Here is a 20,079-nt window from a genome sequence, read left to right on the forward strand (position 1 = left end):
ATTTTGCATCTATACAGCATGGAGATCGGTTACATTTTAGTTTATGCATGCATTCATAAAAAAAAAAAAATCATGAATACCATAACAATACAATCCCTCATGCAGTTAAATCAATGAAAAAATAGAAAATTAATGACTGATGTAATGTGGGTAAGGAGAACACAAAATAGAATATTTCTCACCACCGACAATTGCTGCATTATGTTGTGGCTCCTGTAGGGATGACCTGAGTATAGGAATCTCTTCTATAATTCACATATACCCTAGTAGAGAAAATAGATTGTTCAAACTCTGAAGGGGATGTGGCTGTCCCTTACTAATCACACATTTGTCTACCTAAAAATGGTGCGTAATATTAAATTCCCTAAAAATTCTTAAAGGGAAATCTCACTGTGATGTATGGACCCCAAGTGCAGTGCAAAATGCTTCTGATTGGCATAATGCATGTATACTTAAGGTCTTAAAATGAACTGGTACTATTTGCATGTAGCTATAGCATGGGTCCTAGGGTGAGTTTTACTGATGGGTCCTAAGCACCTCAGTCTGACTCGCCTACAGCACCTGCCACACTTATAAAGGATGTACTGCATAGGGCAATGAGTGTTATTTTACAGTAAGGACTTTGGCATGGCATAATTCTAGGTTTCGGGTGTAAGAAGTAAAGAAACACATGAAATAAACCAGAATGTGTGTTAAACCTTACATTCCTTAAAGTGTCCCCATTTTCTTCAGATGACACACCCTTGTCATTCTCTCAAGCAGCTTCATCAGGAACATGTAGAAACCTGTCAGAATTCCTGTTGTCCTTCTATAGTTTGACCACTAGTGGCTGCTATTGTTCACCTTAATAATTGTGCTGCAATTCCACTCCTTACCACTGGAGGCTGCTGTTGTGTTCTGCAATTGCCCTTTACTAATATGGCAGATTCTGAACCTGCAGAATCCATCTTATTTACTGTTTGGGCTTACTTAAAGGCACATGGATTTCTCACTTATTGCTTGAGTATTGTGTCTAGCTGTTAGCCTAGTTTCAGTCTCCAGATCCTGAACATTCTTAACCAGACTGTTCTCATTCATCTACAGATTGTTTACTGCAACTTCTTTGCTTTATCCAAGAATTTCTACTACTGCTTGCTGTTCCTGCTTGTGCTCCTTCTGCCACTGGTTTCCAGCAGTACTACACCAGTATCGTAACAAAACCATCCTCTCACCATTTCTAGGTCTCACAAAGACATGGTGGTTAGCACCAAAAGTGTCTCATCAGACCACAGTACAGATTTCCACTGATCTACTGTCCAGTCCTTGTCTTGCTTGGTCCAAACAAGTCACTTCTTGTTTGCAGTCCTTAGTAGGGGTTCTTACATCTAGTCCTACAAAATTGTACAGGTTCAGGGTTTTTTAATGAACTCAGGAGACTTTTTTGTTTTCCATAGACTGCTTAATAGAAACAATTGAATTCATCTTGTAACGGAGGAGGGAGGTGTATTATGCGGGAGTGTTTTATAGTGTATCTCACAGGCATTTATCAGGGGGATTTCACAACACCTACCTACACCAGATGTCTCCGACATATACTATAGGTATAGTTTTTTTTTACTGCATGCGTCTGTGTATATATAGTGCAGCAGACACTATTCCAAAGCGCAAAATATATACTATCTATACAAGCCCGACAGTGGCAAAAAGGACATTTGTCTTTGGTTAGGTTAATAAGGCCCTATGTAAATATTTGATGTAAGCGTAGGGAGTTCTGGCAGATACTGCAAATGTACAGTGCAAAACGCATTTTACAGTGTGGGGAGGGGAACTTGGGGGCATGGGGTTCAATTTGCCTTATCTGCTCAGTGTAGCATCGGCGTCTCTGCCCCGTTCTAGGCAGAGACGCCGTCCCTCTCACCTCCCCGCTCCTGGCACGGCGTCCTCCAGCGCCGCTCTCCCCGCTGCTTCCGGCGCGCGCTCCTTCCCCGGCAGTGTGCTTAGGGCGCGCGCGCTCCCCCTCTCTTAAAGGGACCGCGCGCGCCGTCCTAAGGAGTCCCCGGCCAATTGCCGGAGGACCTCCCATATAAAAGGCACCTCCTCCAAAATGGAGGTGCCCGAGCAATGTTGTTTGCACTGTGTCTCACCTGTGCTTCAGCCCTCAGGTCCCGTTGCCAGTTACCTGCCAGATTCCTGCCAGCTTGCTGTCTTTGTCCTGCCTGATATCCAGTCACCTGCCTGCCAGCCTGAGGTCCGACGGTCTGCCTTCCAACTCCAGTCAGTCTGTCTAAGGACCAGCTTGCCCGCTCACCCGGGAGCGCACGTCTGCTACCTGCCTGCTAGCCTGAGGTCCGACGGTCTGCCTTCCAACTCCTGTCAGTCTGTCTATGGACCAGCTTGCCCGCTCACCTGGGAGTGCACATCAGTTACCTGCCTGCTTGCCTACCTGGAGGCTCCGCCGTCACGTGCTGTGACCATCTGCCTTTCCAGAGACTCCTGCCCGCTCACCTGGGAGCGCCCACCTGTTACCTGCCTGCTAGCCTACCTGGAGGCTTCGCTGTCACGTGTTGTGACCACCTACCATTCCAGAGACTCTCGCTTGCTCACCTGGGAGCACACATCTACCACCTGCCTGCTAGCCAACCCGGAGGCTCTGCCATCACAGGTCGTACCTACCCTTTACCAAGAGACTGCCCCGGTCGCTTGCCGTAACTCCCTGCCCGTTCTTTCAGAGACTGTCCCGGTCACCTGCTGTGACTGCCTGCCCGTCATCCCTGGTTGCCACCCGCTCCCTTACAAGGTCCGCCCCCTTGTATAGTAGCTCAGAGGTTCCGCCTCCCAGACCCGTTACAGTTTGCTCGGGCCATGGAACCCGGTGGCACCCAAGCCCCCTCGCTCTCGGACCTGTGTCATGAACTGTCCCGTCAAAGGTCCCAACAGGAGTCCATCCTGGGTCACTTGCGGAATGTCAATACTCGCCTGGACACTCTGACTGCTCCACCAGCAACCTCCGCCAGTGCCATGTCTCGCAATCCGGCAGCTCCGCTGCCCACTAATACCATGATATCCTACCCCGGACCCCGGCTTTCTGCACCTCCTCGTTTCGGAGGCGACTCCGCCCAGGCTCGGGGCTTCATAAATCAGTGCACCCTGCACTTTGAACTATTGTCCCACCAGTTTAACTCCGACCGAGCCAAAATTGCATTCATCATGTCCCATCTCACCGGGGAGGCCCTGGCCTGGCTAAATCCTCTATGGGAGAGAGGAGACCCCCTGGTGTCCAACTTGCCTGCTTTTCTCACGGCTTTCCGGAAAGTCTTCGACGAACCCGGACGGAAGACCTCATCCGCATCGTCACTGCTACGCCTCCGTCAGGGAAGCCTCACCGTGGGCCAATATGCCATACGGTTCCGTACCCTTGCCTCGGAGCTGGCCTGGGATAATGACGCTCTGGTTTCCGTCTTCTGGGAGGGTCTGTCCGGCCGTATTAAAGATGAACTTGCCGGTCGGGACATTCCTACCACCCTTGATGACCTGATAACTCTTGCCACCCGGATTGACCTGCGGTTCCAGGAGCGTGCCCAAGAGGTCACCCGTGAGAGGAGGTTTCCACGCCTAGCTCCTACTTTTCAGCAACCCGTCACTCCCTCCGTCTCTCCTGAGCCTATGCAGGTCGACCAGACCAAGATGGTCGGTTCTCGCCAAGAATCTCGCCGAGCCGAGGGAAGCTGTTTCTATTGTGGCAGTAAGAAGCACTTCATCCGTTCCTGCCCGGAAAAGCCGGGAAACGCCAGTGTCTAGGACCACTAGGAGAGGTCGTCCTAGACAAAAGTAAGTCCTCTCCGTCTCTGACCTTACCGGTCTCTATTGCTTGGGGAGAAAACAGTCTCTTTGAACTCGCCCATCTGGATTCTGGAGCTGCTGGAAACCTCATCGCCCAGTCTCTGGTAGAGAGATACCATATTCCCACCAAGTCCCTGGCTGAGCCATTGTCAGTTGCCTCCGTGGATGGAAGACTTCTCTCGGAGACCATCCTGCTCGTCACCGAACCTATAACCCTACAGGTGGGAATGCTGCACTCTGAGGAGATCTCATTCCATGTGCTGTCCGGACTTTCTCACTCCTTGTTGCTAGGTCTACCTTGGCTCCAGACACATGAACCCGTATTGAACTGGCGATCCGGTGAAGTACTCCGATGGGGCCCTGACTGCCATAGGACCTGCCTGGTTCCAGTCCGTCCACTTTGCCCTCAGCCTACTCCAGCTAACTTACCTGGTCTCCCGGCTCCCTACTGGCCCTATGCGGATGTCTTCGGTAAGAAGGAAGCTGAGACGTTGCCACCCCATAGGCCATACGATTGCCCGATCGACCTGGTACCTGGCACCACTCCTCCCCGTGGGCGTATCTACCCGTTATCTGCAGCCGAGACCCGAGCCATGTCTGAGTACATTGAAGAGAATCTGGCTAGGGGATTTATCCAAAAATCTACCTCCCCGGCTGGAGCCGGATTCTTCTTTGTCAAAAAGAAAGACTGCTCGCTACGTCCCTGTATTGACTACAGAGGACTCAATCTCATCACGGTAAAAAACAAATATCCCCTGCCACTCATCTCCGAATTGTTTGACCGGCTCAAGGGCGCCAGGATCTTCTCCAAGCTGGATCTTCGAGGAGCGTATAATCTGGTCCGTATCCGTCAAGGAGACGAGTGGAAGACGGCATTCAATACCCGGGACGGTCACTACGAGTACCTTGTGATGCCCTTCGGTCTCTGTAATGCTCCCGCGGTCTTTCAGGAACTAGTCAATGACATCTTCCGTGACCTCCTGTACTCCTGCGTAGTGGTATACCTGGACGATATCTTGGTCTTCTCTCCGGATCTCCCCACACACCGGAGGGATGTTCGTCAGGTCCTGCTTAGGCTTCGGCAGAACCACCTTTACGCCAAATACGAGAAGTGCCTCTTCGATCAGACCTCCCTTCCGTTCTTGGGCTATGTCATCTCCCAAACAGGTCTGCAAATGGATCCCGAGAAGCTCTCTTCCGTTCTAAAATGGCCTCGTCCTGAAGGTTTGAAGGCGATACAGCGATTCCTGGGCTTCGCTAATTATCGTCTTTTCATCCCACACTTCTCGTCTCGGACTGCTCCCATATCTGCACTTACCCGTAAGGGGGCTAACCCCAGGATATGGTCGCCTGAAGCCGAGGAGGCCTTCCTTTCCCTAAAAAAAAGCCTTCGCCTCTGCTCCCGTCCTGCACCGTCCGGACTGTAATAAACAATTCTACCTGGAGGTTGATGCTTCCTCCTCCGGAGCCGGAGCGGTGCTCACCCAGAAGTCTTCTACCGGGAGAATGGTAACGTGCGGCTTCTTCTCTAAAATCTTCTCCTCGTCGGAGCGCAACTACTCCATTGGAGACCGGGAATTGCTAGCCATCAAATTGGCACTGGGAGAGTGGCGCTATCTGCTTGAAGGGGCTCTCTACCCGGTAATTATCTACACGGATCACTAAAACCTGGCATATCTCCAAAATGCCCAGAGGCTCAATCCTCGCCAGGCCCGGTGGTTGTTGTTTTTTGCCCGCTTCGACTTCACTCTTCATTTCCGTCCGGCGGACAAGAACGTCAAAGCTGATGCCTTGTCTCGGTCCTTCCTGTCCTCCGATCAAGAGGAGGAACCTACGCACATCATCGACTCCTCCAAGGTGATGAATGTGGCCCCCTTGGATCTGACTCGTCTTCCACCCGGTAAGACGTTCATAGCTGTGCCAGATCGGGAGAGGGTTCTTCGCTGGGGACATTCTTCTAAACTAGCTGGCCATGCTGGCCAAAAGAAGACCTTTCAACTTATTGCCCGGCATTACTGGTGGCCTACCCTACGTAAGGACGTGGTAGACTTCGTCGCGGCCTGTTCATCCTGTGCCCGTAACAAAGTTCCCCGACATCTACCTGCCGGCCATCTCCTGCCCCTTCCCGTACCTGCTGCTCCTTGGCAACACATCGCTATGGACTTTATCACCGATCTTCCAGTTTCTGCCGGTTGTACCGTCATTTGGGTTGTCGCTGACCGTTTTTCTAAGATGGCCCACTTTATTCCCCTGCCTGGTCTTCCGTCTGCACCCGAGTTGGCTAAAGACTTTATCCGCCACATCTTCCGTCTCCATGGTCTGCCCCTCCACATCGTGTCGGATCGTGGGGTTCAGTTCACCTCTCGTTTCTGGAGAGCCACTTGTAAGCTGCTGGACATTACCCTGGATTTCTCCTCCGCTTACCACCCTCAGTCCAATGGTCAAGTGGAGCGGATCAATCAGATCTTGTCCAGCTACCTCCGGCACTTCGTGGATGCTCACCACTCGGACTGGGTGGATCTCCTACCGTGGGCCGAGTTCTCTTATAACAACCATGAGAGCGAGTCCTCTTCCAAATCCCCGTTCTTTATAGTTGGTGGCCAACATCCCCGGATTCCACTTCCTGTCTCCGTTTCTGTGGACAACCCTGCTGCGGAGTCTCTAGTCAGCGAAGTTTCTACTATTTGGGAGAGCACCAGGTCCGCTCTTCTTCTCTCCTCTGAGCGGATGAAAAGATATGCTGATAAGAGACGTCTGGATCCGCCCCAATTCCGTCCGGGAGACAAGGTTTGGCTCTCATCCAAACATGTGCGGCTCAAAATACCCTCCTACAAGTTGGGTCCTCGATTCATCGGTCCCTTCGAAGTCCTCAGGCAAATTAACCCTGTGGCCTACAAATTAAAACTCCCGGCCACCCTACGGATCCCCAACTCCTTCCACGTGTCTCTCCTCAAACCCGTTGTCTTTAACTCTTTTTCCAAAAATCCAGGTGTCCCTCCTGCTCCGGTTTCCGCTGATGACCTCTTTGAGGTAGAGAGTATTCTGGCCTCCAAGAGGGTAAGAGGAAAAACCTTTTTTCTGGTAGATTGGAGGGGGTTTGGTCCTGAGGAGAGAGCTTGGGAACCCAGGGAGAACATCAACGCCCCGCTTCTCCTTGAAAAATTTCTTTCTGGCCAAAAAAAGAGGGGGCCTAAAGGGGGGGGGTACTGTAGCATCGGCGTCTCTGCCCCGTTCTAGGCAGAGACGCCGTCCCTCTCACCTCCCCGCTCCTGGCACGGCGTCCTCCAGCGCCGCTCTCCCCGCTGCTTCCGGCGCGCGCTCCTTCCCCGGCAGTGTGCTTAGGGCGCGCGCTCCCCCTCTCTTAAAGGGACCGCGCGCGCCGTCCTAAGGAGTCCCCGGCCAATTGCCGGAGGACCTCCCATATAAAAGGCACCTCCTCCAAAATGGAGGTGCCCGAGCAATGTTGTTTGTACTGTGTCTCACCTGTGCTTCAGCCCTCAGGTCCCGTTGCCAGTTACCTGCCAGATTCCTGCCAGCTTGCTGTCTTTGTCCTGCCTGATATCCAGTCACCTGCCTGCCAGCCTGAGGTCCGACGGTCTGCCTTCCAACTCCAGTCAGTCTGTCTAAGGACCAGCTTGCCCGCTCACCCGGGAGCGCACGTCTGCTACCTGCCTGCTAGCCTGAGGTCCGACGGTCTGCCTTCCAACTCCTGTCAGTCTGTCTATGGACCAGCTTGCCCGCTCACCTGGGAGCGCACATCAGTTACCTGCCTGCTTGCCTACCTGGAGGCTCCGCCGTCACGTGCTGTGACCATCTGCCTTTCCAGAGACTCCTGCCCGCTCACCTGGGAGCGCCCACCTGTTACCTGCCTGCTAGCCTACCTGGAGGCTCCGCCGTCACGTGTTGTGACCACCTACCATTCCAGAGACTCTCGCTTGCTCACCTGGGAGCACACATCTACCACCTGCCTGCTAGCCAACCCGGAGGCTCTGCCATCACAGGTCGTACCTACCCTTTACCAAGAGACTGCCCCGGTCGCTTGCCGTAACTCCCTGCCCGTTCTTTCAGAGACTGTCCCGGTCACCTGCTGTGACTGCCTGCCCGTCATCCCTGGTTGCCACCCGCTCCCTTACAAGGTCCGCCCCCTTGTATAGTAGCTCAGAGGTTCCGCCTCCCAGACCCGTTACACTCAGGATACTAGAGTAGCTTGCCCCTCCCTGCTGGGAGTCCAAATTCCTACATATTGCACATGTCCTATAAACAATCTCTCAGGTTTATTCCATCTAACTAGATGGTGACCATTTTATGCTCTAGTAAATAGGGATATTAGTTCCCTAGAAAAAAAAACTGTTTAACTTGCTTATTATAATAACTAGATGGTGGCCTGATTCTAACGCATCGGGTATTATAGAATATGTATGCCGCCGACCGGGCGCAATTAGCAGAGCGTTGTTTAAATTTGGCGCCAAAATCGCTGATTGGTCGCGGCCGGCAACCGCGACCAATCAGCAAAGCCGTGTTTAAATTTGGCGGCAATATCGGTGATTGGTCACGGGCGGATGCCGCGACCAATCAGCGAACCGTGTTAGTGAGGATCGAAGAGCGTTGTTTAAATTTGGCGCCAAAATCGCTGATTGATCGCGGCCGCGACCAATCAGCTAAGCTGTCTTTAAATTTGGCGCCAATAATGCTGACTGGTCGCGGCCGGCGACCGTGACCAATCAGCGAATACTATTAGTGAGGACCGGGGAGCGGCGCTGCCTGTGCGGGTACTTCCGCTGCGAGCAGCCGGGAGATGAGTGGCTGCTCGCAGCAGAAGTATCCTGACCGGCGGCGCCGCTCCCCGGTCCTCCCTTCACACTTGCCGTCGGGAGATCAGCGGCCCTAGGCGCTGATCTCCCGACGGTAGCCGCATGGAGGGCAGCGGCGGCGCCGCCGGTCGGGGTACTTTCGCTGCGAGCAGCCGGGAGATGAGCGCCTAGCGCCGCTCATCTCCCGGCTGCATCGCTGCTGACCTCCGTGCGGCAGATGAGCCGCTAACGGCCGCCATCTTTTTCTGAAATCCCGCGTCTGATTGGTCCGGCCGCGGCCAATCAGTGACTCGGGATTTCCTGGACAGAAGGACAGACAGACAGACAGACGGGATAAGACAATTATATATATTAGATAATCTGTATATAGCGCTAACATATTCAGCAGTGCTGTACAATTCAGAGGTTTAAATCCAACAGTCATAAGTAACAGTTAAAGATAATACAATAATTAAAGCAACAATAATGACGACCCTCCTCATAAGAGCTTACAATCTACAATGAGGTGGGGGTGACACAAAGTACAGGTGTTTATTTACAATGATGGTCCAGCCATCTTGATGGAATGGGGGGTAGATAAATGGCTACATGAGCTCGTCACCAGCCAATATTTGTATTGCTTTTGGGTGCAGTGGAGTTTGGTGGAGAATTATGTTTGGAGAAATAGTGATTTTTATAGATTTTTTTATAAATATATAAAAGGACATCGATTAGGGAACTTGATAGGCTAAGGCCGCCCTAAACAAATGTGTTTGTTTTTTTTTGTTTTTTTTAGAGAGCACCTAAAACTGTAAGTTGTGATTAGTCCTAATTTCTTGGGGAAGAGCATTCCAAAGAATAGATGCAGCTCAAGAGAACTCTTGGAGCCGGGAGTGGGAGGTACGGGTTAGTGCGGATGTTAGTTGAGAAACGCTTGAGGAGCATAGAGAACGGGTAGGCTGATAAACAGAAATGAGGGAGGAGATGTAGGGGGGTGCCGCACTATGGAGAGCTTTGTGGGTGAGAACAAGCAGTTTAAATTGGATTGTACAATGTGTAGGCAGCCAGTGCAATGACTGGCACAAAGCAGAAGCATCTGAGTAACAATTAGCCTGATGGATGACCCTGGCTGCTGCATTAAGGATGGACTGGAGAGGGGAAAGTCGAGTGAGGGGGAGGCCAATTAATAGAGAGTTACAGTAGTCAAGGCGGGAGTGGATGAGGGCGACAGTGACTATTTTTGTTGTTTCCAAGGTGAGAAAGGGGCGGATTCTAGAGATGTTCTTCAGGTTCAAGCGACAAGAGTGGGCAAGAGATTGTATATGGAAGGTGAAGGAAAGATTGGTGTCAAACACAACACCCAGACAGTGAGCCTGCTGGCTAGGTGGTGTTATGGTGCACACATGGAGAGGGAGATGTCAGTTTTAGGGAGGTAAGTAGACAGCGGGAGCAGAAGTTCAGTTTTGGAAAGGTTGCGTTTCAGATAGAGAGCGGACATAATGTTGGAAACTGCCGACAGACTGTCACTGGTGTTCTGTAGTACAGCGGGGGTGAGGTCAGGGGATGAAGTGTAAAGTTGTGTGTCATCCGTATAAAGATGGCACGGAAAGCCAAAATTGATGATGGTCTGTCCAATTGGGGCCGTGTAGAGAGAGGAGGGCCAAGGACTGAACCTTATGGGACCACAATAGCGAGAGGAAGAGGAGAAGTGGAGCCAGTGAACGATACACTAAAGGAGCGCTCAGAAAGATAGGAGGAAAACCAGGAGAGAGCAGTGCCCTTTATGCCGATTGTGTGGAGCATAGAGAGTAGGAGATGGTGGTCAACAGTGTCAAAAGCTACAGAAATGTCAAGAAGAATGAGCAGAGAATAGTCACCATTAAGTTTTGCTGTCAGAAGGTCATTGGTCACTTTGATGAGTGAAGTGAGTGTTCCATTTGCTTTCCTATCAGCGGACTGAGCAATAGAAGCCAAACCGCCTAAATATATGTGTATAGAGCAGAGGAGTAATATGGCAACTGCTCTGACTCTCTGAAGAACCTCACCCCATATCTCCTGCCAAGAAACACTGTCTAACCACAGCCCTGTGCCTGTCAGGTGGACAGATATGAAAGTGCTTGTTTTTTGTTAGATGAAAATTACATCTAATAGATTTAAAGTACTGTTAATATTCTACTTTATCTCATCATTAATGTCTTATTATTTATTTATTATAGGAAACCTCACTCAGAACCAAAAAGAGAGAGAGAACCCAAGAAACCGACCATTAAGAAACCACTGAATGCTTTTATGTTATATATGAAAGAGATGCGTGCAAAGGTTATTGCTGAGTGCACATTAAAAGAGAGCGCCGCTATCAATCAGATTCTAGGAAGAAGGGTGAGTGCCGATGCCAATGCTAGATGTCTAGAGTGGAATTATGTTGTCTCATACCTGGTGTATTGTATTGAACATATGAACGGGAATCGCTGCTCCATTGCTGCATTCTAAAAAACGTTAAAAACCTGTTTATCGTTCGACAGGTGTGAACTATAGAACTTCTATTCTACTAGAATATTATTACTGATCACTATTATGTAAAAGATGTTCTGAAATAAACTGCTTAGTGCAGGGATTTCAAACTGACACACACAGAGGGCAAAAAGGAAAAACTTTGACAAAGTAGCAGGCCGACCAGTATACAGTATAATGAGCCCCACATAGTCCTCCATACAGAATAATGGCCCCACATAGTCCTCCATACAGAATAATGAGCCCCACATAGTCCTCCACACAGAATAATGAGCTCCACATAGTCCTCCATACAGAATAATGGCCCCACATAGTCCTCCATACAGAATAATGGCCCCACATAGTCCTCCATACAGAATAATGGGCCCCACATAGTCCTCCATACAGAATAATGGGCCCCACATAGTCCTCCATACAGAATAATGAGCCCCACATAGTCCTCCATACAGAATAATGAGCCCCACATAGTCCTCCATACAGAATAATGAGCCCCACATAGTCCTCCATACAGAATAATGAGCCCCACATAGTCCTCCATACAGAATAATGAGCCCCACATAGTCCTCCATACAGAATAATGAGCCCCACATAGTCCTCCATACAGAATAATGAGCCCCACATAGTCCTCCATACAGAATAATGAGCCCCACATAGTCCTCCATACAGAATAATGAGCCCCACATAGTCCTCCATACAGAATAATGAGCCCCACATAGTCCTCCATACAGAATAATGAGCCCCACATAGTCCTCCATACAGAATAATGAGCCCCACATAGTTCTCCATACAGAATAATGAGCCCCACATAGTCCTCCACACAGAATAATGAGCTCCACATAGTCCTCCATACAGAATAATGGGCTCCACATGGGGGTGGTGGTTCTAGTTTTGCGGGCCAAATATAATCACCCTGCGGGCCAGATTTGGCCCACGGGCCAAAGTTTGGCATGTATGATTTAGTGAAACTATTTCGATATATATAAGCAAATATGATACAGAAGTCATAAGAACCAAACATAAAATAAAAACTTGGCAGGGAAAAAAGTTACAAAAATAGAAATAATGCCAGTGCACAACTACACCCTTTGTTCAGTTTGAAAAGAAAAGAACAAGATCAGACCGACCTATTAGTAATTAGAAATTGGACTAAAGCTCCCGAAAAATATTAGATGGCCATACGGTCGGTCGGTTGGCCAACTGCTAACTCTTCCGAGTCCTCAATAAACAGGAACTCTTCTTGGCGGAGCACTCATGTATTCTCTACGACAGATCGGTTAAAAGGCCTTTACTCACGGAGAACAAAAGGATCGGCTGTTGGAAATCCACTGTGCCTGATCCTTCTCCATGCCGATATTATTAATTGGGGGGAGAGTCAGGAGGCCCCCATACTGTCGGCCAGTCGGGTTTGGCCTAGTTTGATCTAATGTGTATGGAGGCCTTTAACTTTTCCCACCTTGTCGGTGCTCACATGACTTTAGCCACTGAATAGTGGATTTGATACGTATAAAAGCCAATTTTTTCCACTGTTCTTTGTTCACAATGGCAAAGATGAAAAGTTGCTGAGCAGACCAGAACTGCTCACCAAGCACAAGCAGTCTAAAGAGTACAAGACCTTGGCATCCTGGCTTCATCAGTTCAAAATGTTATGAAGCAGTTTGCTCCTCATGGGGCAGTCAGGGGCTTTCCAGGTTGTGGTGGATAAGAGGAAAATTAATGAGGTACTCGACAAAAGTTGGTTTCAATGTTGCAAAGAAACCATATAAGACATCTAAATAGTTCCATGCTGAACTGGAGGCATCTAGAGTGATGGTTTCAACCACTGCCATACACTGCACACTAATCCAAACCGTGATCTATGGGCAAAGAAAGGCATAAAAAAGGGCATCTGAACCTTTGGCAAAAACACAATCCTTCTGGAAAAATGTTTATGAACAAATGAAACCAAACTAGAGCTTTTTGTCCATGCATACTAGCATTCTGCTTTTAAACAACAAAATGAAACCTATAATTAAAAAAAAGTGCACCCTACCTCTATTGAAACGTGGTGATGTATCCATAATGTTGTAGAGCTGCTTTGCTGCCTCTGGGACTAAATGCCTTGAATGTGTTACAAGAACAATTTCCTTCCACCTCCAACAACATGCAGCGTCTCTACAAGTCGTTCCTAATATATTAGGAATTCAAACCTGGTGAAGGGTTCATGTAGTTTACAGAATGGAGCATATGTTGCTAATGCATGGATTTAATGGAAATGAAGCATTTGAAAATACACTGAATATAATCAGAAGTGTTTTTTGTGTTTTTTTTCTTTAAATGGTGCAAGAGCAATGAAATGATAAGATTGTTTCAGCCAGCATTTTAGAGTGGAATGGTCTCACCAGTATAGGAAAACTAGGGTCCTACAGAGGCAAAATGAGCCAAAGCACACATCCAGAGGGGAAAAATGTCTGTTTTATACTGGCCAGCCATGAGTCCTGATCTCAACCCATTGGAAAATCTTTAGACCGCTGAAATCTGATATTCGGAAAAGGAACCCTGCAAACGTTTCAGATCTAGACAAAACTACAGTGGAAAAATTACCAGCAAAAAGGGGCTAGAAGATCATAGATGGCTACAAACAATGTCTGAAGGCCATTACCTTTGCCAAAGTTTGTGTGGCCAGATATTAGGGAAAGATATTCATGTCCTATGTTATGTATGTTCTTTTATTTCTTTTTTAACTGCCTGCATGTGTGGTGAACCGGTAACGTTTTATCGAATGTACTGGACATGCTGTTACAGTATTCCGATGATGCAGGCAGTAATATCCACTCATCTCTGAAGATATTGACTTTTCCATAATAAACAAACCAGGGCGCCAATCATGTTGACCACAATTGTATGACACTTCGTTTTGGAAACCAGCTAATTAATTGTTGCTATCTGTTGTCACCTGGAAACTGTCAACAAGCAGGTTATCGATTGCGAACATATCTCACTGTGGCTTGTGTACCTACGAGGAGAGGCATAAGTAACCCGTAGAGTGTGTGAATATGAAAATGTAATTCCTTAATGTTTGCCAATCTGAAGCCTACACGCTGCCAAGCTTTGGTGGTCGACGTCTTTAGTTTAGTGTTGACATCAGGACTTTGGATCATAGACCTGTAACTTCACTAGATGTTGTAATCGTACACTTGAGCTATTAAGATATGTTTGCCTGTTTTTGTATATTTATTCACCCTTCAGCTAACATTACTAAACCTGACTTAAACCACCTCTCCAGCTTTTTTTTTTTATATATCCGCGTTAGAGTGGCGTCATTATAATCTAAGTTCCCTAACCCTAGTCTTAAACATACTTGCCACAGTCTTCTGCTCTTCCAGGCGCTGCTCCAATCCTGTGCTGCCATCTTGTGACCGGAAGCCAGAGGTAATGGTCATAAGCTCTCAATGTAATTCTATGAGAGCCACGTTCTGGCCTCGTTCTGGCTCTCATAGACTTAAATTGAGTTGTGACTTCCAGCTGGCTCCAGCAAACTCAACCTGCAGAAGACCGACCGGAGCAGCGCCAATGAACAGATGAAGATGGCAGCTGGTGAATGTAATGCTAAGGGCAGGAAACTTAGATTAGTGACACCAATCCAGCTGTAAAATAAAGCACCACTCCAGCTTTTTTTTTTTTTAAGATGTAGAGCGTAACGGTAGTCCTTTATTATACTTGACATTGCACATTACTAATTAGTGTTATTTTTCTAGTGGCACGCACTATCCAGAGAGGAACAAGCAAAGTACTATGAACTAGCTAGAAAAGAAAGGCAGCTCCATATGCAGCTCTACCCTGGCTGGTCTGCACGGGACAACTATGTAAGTAAAGAAGTATGTATTCCGATCATATCTATTATATTACATCTGTCCAAAGTGTCTGACTTTGTAGTTTGACTTGTTGATATGTGTTTTAATGCATCTGTAGTAACAGAACAATTAAGTCTATTCTAAGGTTGTCTATGGAGCATCTCTGCAGTCCCCTTGCTTCCTGGTTGCTTGGAGGGGTGGGTACGCTTCCTTGAGTGATAACATATAGAGTTAACATATAGCGTTAACCGTGTATTTAGTCAAGCAGGCAACTTAGGAAAATGAGAACTGCTTGGGGAACTGCCCTTGGTGGGAGCCAGGAGGGCTGGTGATTTTTACAGAACTGATAATAGCAGCTCTGTCAGGATCTCACAGGGAGAAGAGTAGCTAAATGCTATGTAGATTAAATATGCTGCTGAGAGCCGACTGGGATTTTAGGGGTTAACTTCTGGAGTTCAACTACTGTACATATGCTGCCCAGCTCTGGTAGCCAAGTTAATTGGAAATCGGCTGTTCACTATGTAAAACAAATGTTCTCACAGGAGTAGAATGAAAGCCGATAGAAAAAGCAAATTGCATTTTCATGCCGTCTAACTAAATTAATTTATTAACATAAGAATATCCCTTTAATTGGAGACCGCAATACATTTTTCCTATTTGTGATTATTGATATTATTAATGATAATTACATATGAATGTCTCATTTAGATATTGTACAAAATATCGATGACTTCATGTTTTCTTATGGTTGACTTTTTACAATATCTCTGCATGTCTGATGTTTAACAATAGTTACTAATGCGGTTAACTTTTGTTCTAATGTGGCTGAGCATTGACCCATGAATTGCCCGCTTCTTTCAAAACTTTGTTAGATACTTAAGGCAGATTTGTCACCAAATTTCACGATATAAACTATATGCATTATTAAATATATTTTAGACCTGATAAGACTTGTATTTACTACAGCATTTAATCCATGCCAGAATGGCAGTATAATCCAAATATTAAAATGAGCATTTCTAAGTCCAGCGATAGATTGAATACACTTGGATTTATGAACTATTTCAAGCTTCACCCACCCACCCTGACTGACCGGCGCAGCTTATGCTGAGCAGTGTGTGAGATATCGGCAGCAGCAGGGAGGAGGACTCTGAGAAACTATCAGTTAGTCTAGATGGGCACAGATTGAATTAGGCTTTCATACAGGATTATATAGCCAGTATAATATGTCTTTTCAAGGTAAAAACACCAGAATCGTTAGGTCTAAGAGATCTATTTAATATTGTGCACAGTTTGCGTTGAGAATTCTGGTGACAGATCTGCTTTAAAACTCAGGTTGGTTTTGTATTAAGAAAAGACCTTTATAAGCTGGCAACATTAGCGAGAACATAAGGGATGAGCTTTAGTGTTGATAAATGTAGAGTAATGCACCAAGGCCGCAGTAATCATATTGCTGCATATACATTGAATGGAAATCTAGTAGGGACTACAGAACAGAACAAGGACTTGGGTATTCACCATGTCAGGCAGCAGCTGCAAAAGCAAATGTTTAGGATGTATGAAAAAGAGAGAAAATCCTGCGATTCCAATGTATTATTACTAGGGTTGAGCGAGTATGTTCTGTCCGAGTATGCTCAGGCCGAGCTCCGAGTAGTTACAGCTGCTCGGTGATGAGGTTAAATCGCTCCCGTGTACATGATTTGCAACTGTTTGACAGCTTTATTACATGTGAGGAATGTGTAAGAAATAGACATTCCTCCCATGTAATAAAGCTGTCAAACAGTTGCAAATCATGCACACGGGAGCGATTCAACCATATCACCAGGCAGCTGTAAATACTCGGCGCTCGGCCCGAGCGTACTCGGCGAAAGGGTTAATGGAACATACTCGCTCAACACTAATTATTACCCCTCTACAAATTGTCTATGAATCTAGATTTTAATGGAAGCACTCATCCCATCAAAATTTTTATCCTCTTAATATATTGCAGTCATCATAGGACCATGTTGGCGTTGCACTGACTGTCCGTGGGTCTCATGACCCAGACCTTACAACCTCATAGGCATATACAAGTCTGTCAAGTTCAGATCAGGAGACAAGCAAACAGTCCGTGCATTAAAGTCCCTACTCAGACCATGACACCTATGAGGCTATCAAGTTTGGGTCAGGAGACCCACAGACAGTCTGTGCTTTATGGTCGGTACTTGGACCATTGCACATGGATGTGTGAATCTGGCATTATAATAAGAGGTTTGAAAAATTGGGTCTGTTTAACTAGGAAAAAAGATGCCTCAATGGTGATCTCATTTACATGTATAATACATGTGTGGTGGGTAGAAACATCTGGCACACAATGTACACCTGAAGGAAGGCAATTTAGTCATCAGTATAGAAAAGAGTTCTTTACAGTTAGAGTAGTAAAACTTTGGAATGCCCTATCCCAAGAGGTAATATGGGAATGGCCGATATTACTTCAGTATTTCAAAAAAAGCTGGTTGTTTTTCTCATACCACAAGATATCAAGGATTCTAAATAAACTACTATTAAATGCTCTATAATTGTAATTGATCTGGAAATGTTGAACTTGTTTTATTCTTTTTTGGTTCAGCCTTTGTAAGTATATATAGGACGCCATGTCCGCTGGGGGCACTCAGTGTTGTGCAAACCTTTTTTTTCTCAATTGCCATTAAAGAGGTTGTCCAATGAAAGCAAGTTATCAGCTATCCTATCCGTAATTTATTAATCGCACTGATCGGCAGAATGGGGAACTTCTATCCCCTCTAGAATGGAGTGTGCCTGACCACTCGCTGCTTCATTCATTCCCTATGGGACTGCCTAGTGCTGCGCTTGACTTTTTCTGGCAGCCCAATAGAAAATTAATGCCGCAGCGATCAAATGTCTGATTTGCCACAACATATTTGTAACGGGGATAAAATCTGCCGATCAGTTCGAGTCTCTGCCTTGGGACACCCATTGATCAACAAGTCATAGGATAGGTGATAACTTGTTCTACTGGACAACCACTTTACGTTTCATTGCATCCCCAACTTTAGAAATATCTGATGGTTCCAACTTCTATATTCTGCAAACGTTTGGCTCGAGCACCTGGGTCTTATAAGATATTATGAGGGTTGCATCTTTTATTCTGAATCATTGTGGTAGTCAAATGTTTTAGTTTGTGCCATTTTTACAGGTAAACAGCAATTTAATTTGTAAAAAAATAACCACAATAACATACACATGTAGGAAACTGCCTATTGTGGTCGACTAGTATGTTGATGTGGCTTTCAGTAGCACAGAGGCTGCTAGGGCCGGCTCCACCCTTATTGATGTGTCTATTTTACTCATGCTTAAATAACTAATATTTTATTTTTTCATAGGGTAAAAAGAAACGAAGAAGCAGAGAAAAACATCAGGATTCCAGCTCAGGTGAGATATTCGGATATTAACAGGATTAATATTGAACGGACTTCAGAATAAACAAAAAGCTGAGTTTAAACACACCTTTCTGGCCAGAAATTAATATTTCATCATTTATTAAAATCCGCTGTGAATCTTGATGTGAATGAGTCTGCAAGTATACAAGGGTGGACAGACTCTCAGCAAGTGCACCGATTCACATTATTGCCCGCATCATGCCATCATATAAAACTGACTTAACGTATCATGTTTATTTATGACTGATAACAGCAGTCATATGATGGCCATATGGGTTAGCTCTATCTTTAGTAAACAGTGAATATAAAAAGTCTACAGCGCCCCCTATTAAAATGTCAGGTTTTTGTTATGTAAAAAAAAAATCAAACCAAGAAGATCCATTTCGGAATTTTTCCACCTTTTAATGGTACTCATAATCCATATAAATTCATTGAGAAACAATCTGAAATCATTTTGAAAGGGAAAATAAAAATAACACATCTAAATTAATGTGGTTGCATAATTGTGAACACACCCTTATAATTGGAGATTTGGTTGTGTTGATAATTTGCCAAACACATTTAAACTCATGTAAAATAGTAGTCAGTACAGAGCTGCCAGCTTTTAAAGCGATTCTGATTAACTCCACATAGTCTAAGGGTGCGTGCACACTGTCAGTAAACGCTGCAGATTGGACGCAGCGCAGTTACACTGTGTGCAATGCGCAGCGGCCAGATATTAGAGCACAGTGGATGGAATTTATACAAATCCCATGCCCACGATGAGTCTCCGTGCACCTGCGGCTCACCGGCAGAGACTGACATGCTCCGCATCTTTACAGACCGCAGCAAGAGAAATTCTATCACTGTAATGTATAGGATGTGATGAATCCGCATGGTTCAATGAACACATGCGGATTCACCTCCGTGCAGCGCTTTGGACGCAGCACAAGTATACTGCGTTCAAAGCGCTGCCAAAAAAGGATCGTGTGCCCATACCCTAACTGTTCTAGTAGAATTTTCCTGACATTTTCTAAGTTGCATTTCACAGCAAAAGCCATAGTCTGTAAACGGCTTACAAGACAGCAAAGGGATCTCATTGTTGAAAGTTATGTGAGGAGGAGGGCACAAAAAAATCTCCAGGGCATTGGATATACTGTGAAACACTGAAGACTGTCATCAAGAAGTGGCTTATATTTGACACAACAGTTACATTACTTAGAATTGGACATCTCTCAAAAATTGATGACAAGAGGAAAATTGGGCAGGGAGGCTGCCAAGAGGCCTTCAGCAACATTATACGAGCTGCAGGAATTTTTTGGCAAGAACTGCTTGTGTACTGTATATGACAATAATCTCCCATATTATTCGTTTGTCTGGCCTGTGCAGTAGAGTAAAAAGATGAAAACCTTTTTCTTACAAAGAAAAAGATCCAAGCCCAGCTATGTTTTGCCAAAACCTACATCAAATCTGCCGAAAAGCATATGGGAAAATATGTTCTGGTCAGATGAGATCAAGGTTGAATTTTTTGGCCATAATTCCAAAAGGTTTGATTGGCAAACACTATGCATCACCAAAAGAACATCATACCCACCAGGAAGATTAGTGAAGTCAGCATTATCCTTTGGAGCGGTTTTTGGCAGCTGGAACTGGGGCTTTAGTCAAGGTAGAGAGAATTATGAAAAGTTCCAAATATCAGTCAATTTTGCATCA

At 46.3% G+C, this 20,079-nt stretch overlaps 1 protein-coding gene across 15 annotated transcripts in view; it reads left to right on the plus strand.

Annotated features, from left to right (window-relative positions):
* The window catches only part of TCF7 (transcription factor 7), a 167,375-nt gene that overhangs the window by 127,180 nt on the left and 20,116 nt on the right, over window positions 1-20,079 (plus strand). For 8 of the 15 annotated variants that reach the window (XM_073649584.1, XM_073649580.1, XM_073649574.1 and 5 more), the window contains 3 exons: window positions 10,826-10,988; window positions 14,855-14,974; window positions 18,331-18,379. In XM_073649584.1, the coding sequence (XP_073505685.1) occupies window positions 10,826-10,988; window positions 14,855-14,974; window positions 18,331-18,379 (332 nt within the window). The remainder of the gene's footprint in view (window positions 1-10,825; window positions 10,989-14,854; window positions 14,975-18,330; window positions 18,380-20,079) is intronic. The other 7 variants (XM_073649581.1, XM_073649575.1, XM_073649579.1 and 4 more) reach the window with 1 other exon arrangement.

The sequence above is a fragment of the Phyllobates terribilis genome, unplaced genomic scaffold, assembly GCF_046119375.1.
Source record: "Phyllobates terribilis strain yellow unplaced genomic scaffold, ASM4611937v1 Scaffold_10__3_contigs__length_209671492, whole genome shotgun sequence".
Lineage (NCBI taxonomy): Eukaryota > Metazoa > Chordata > Amphibia > Anura > Dendrobatidae > Phyllobates > Phyllobates terribilis.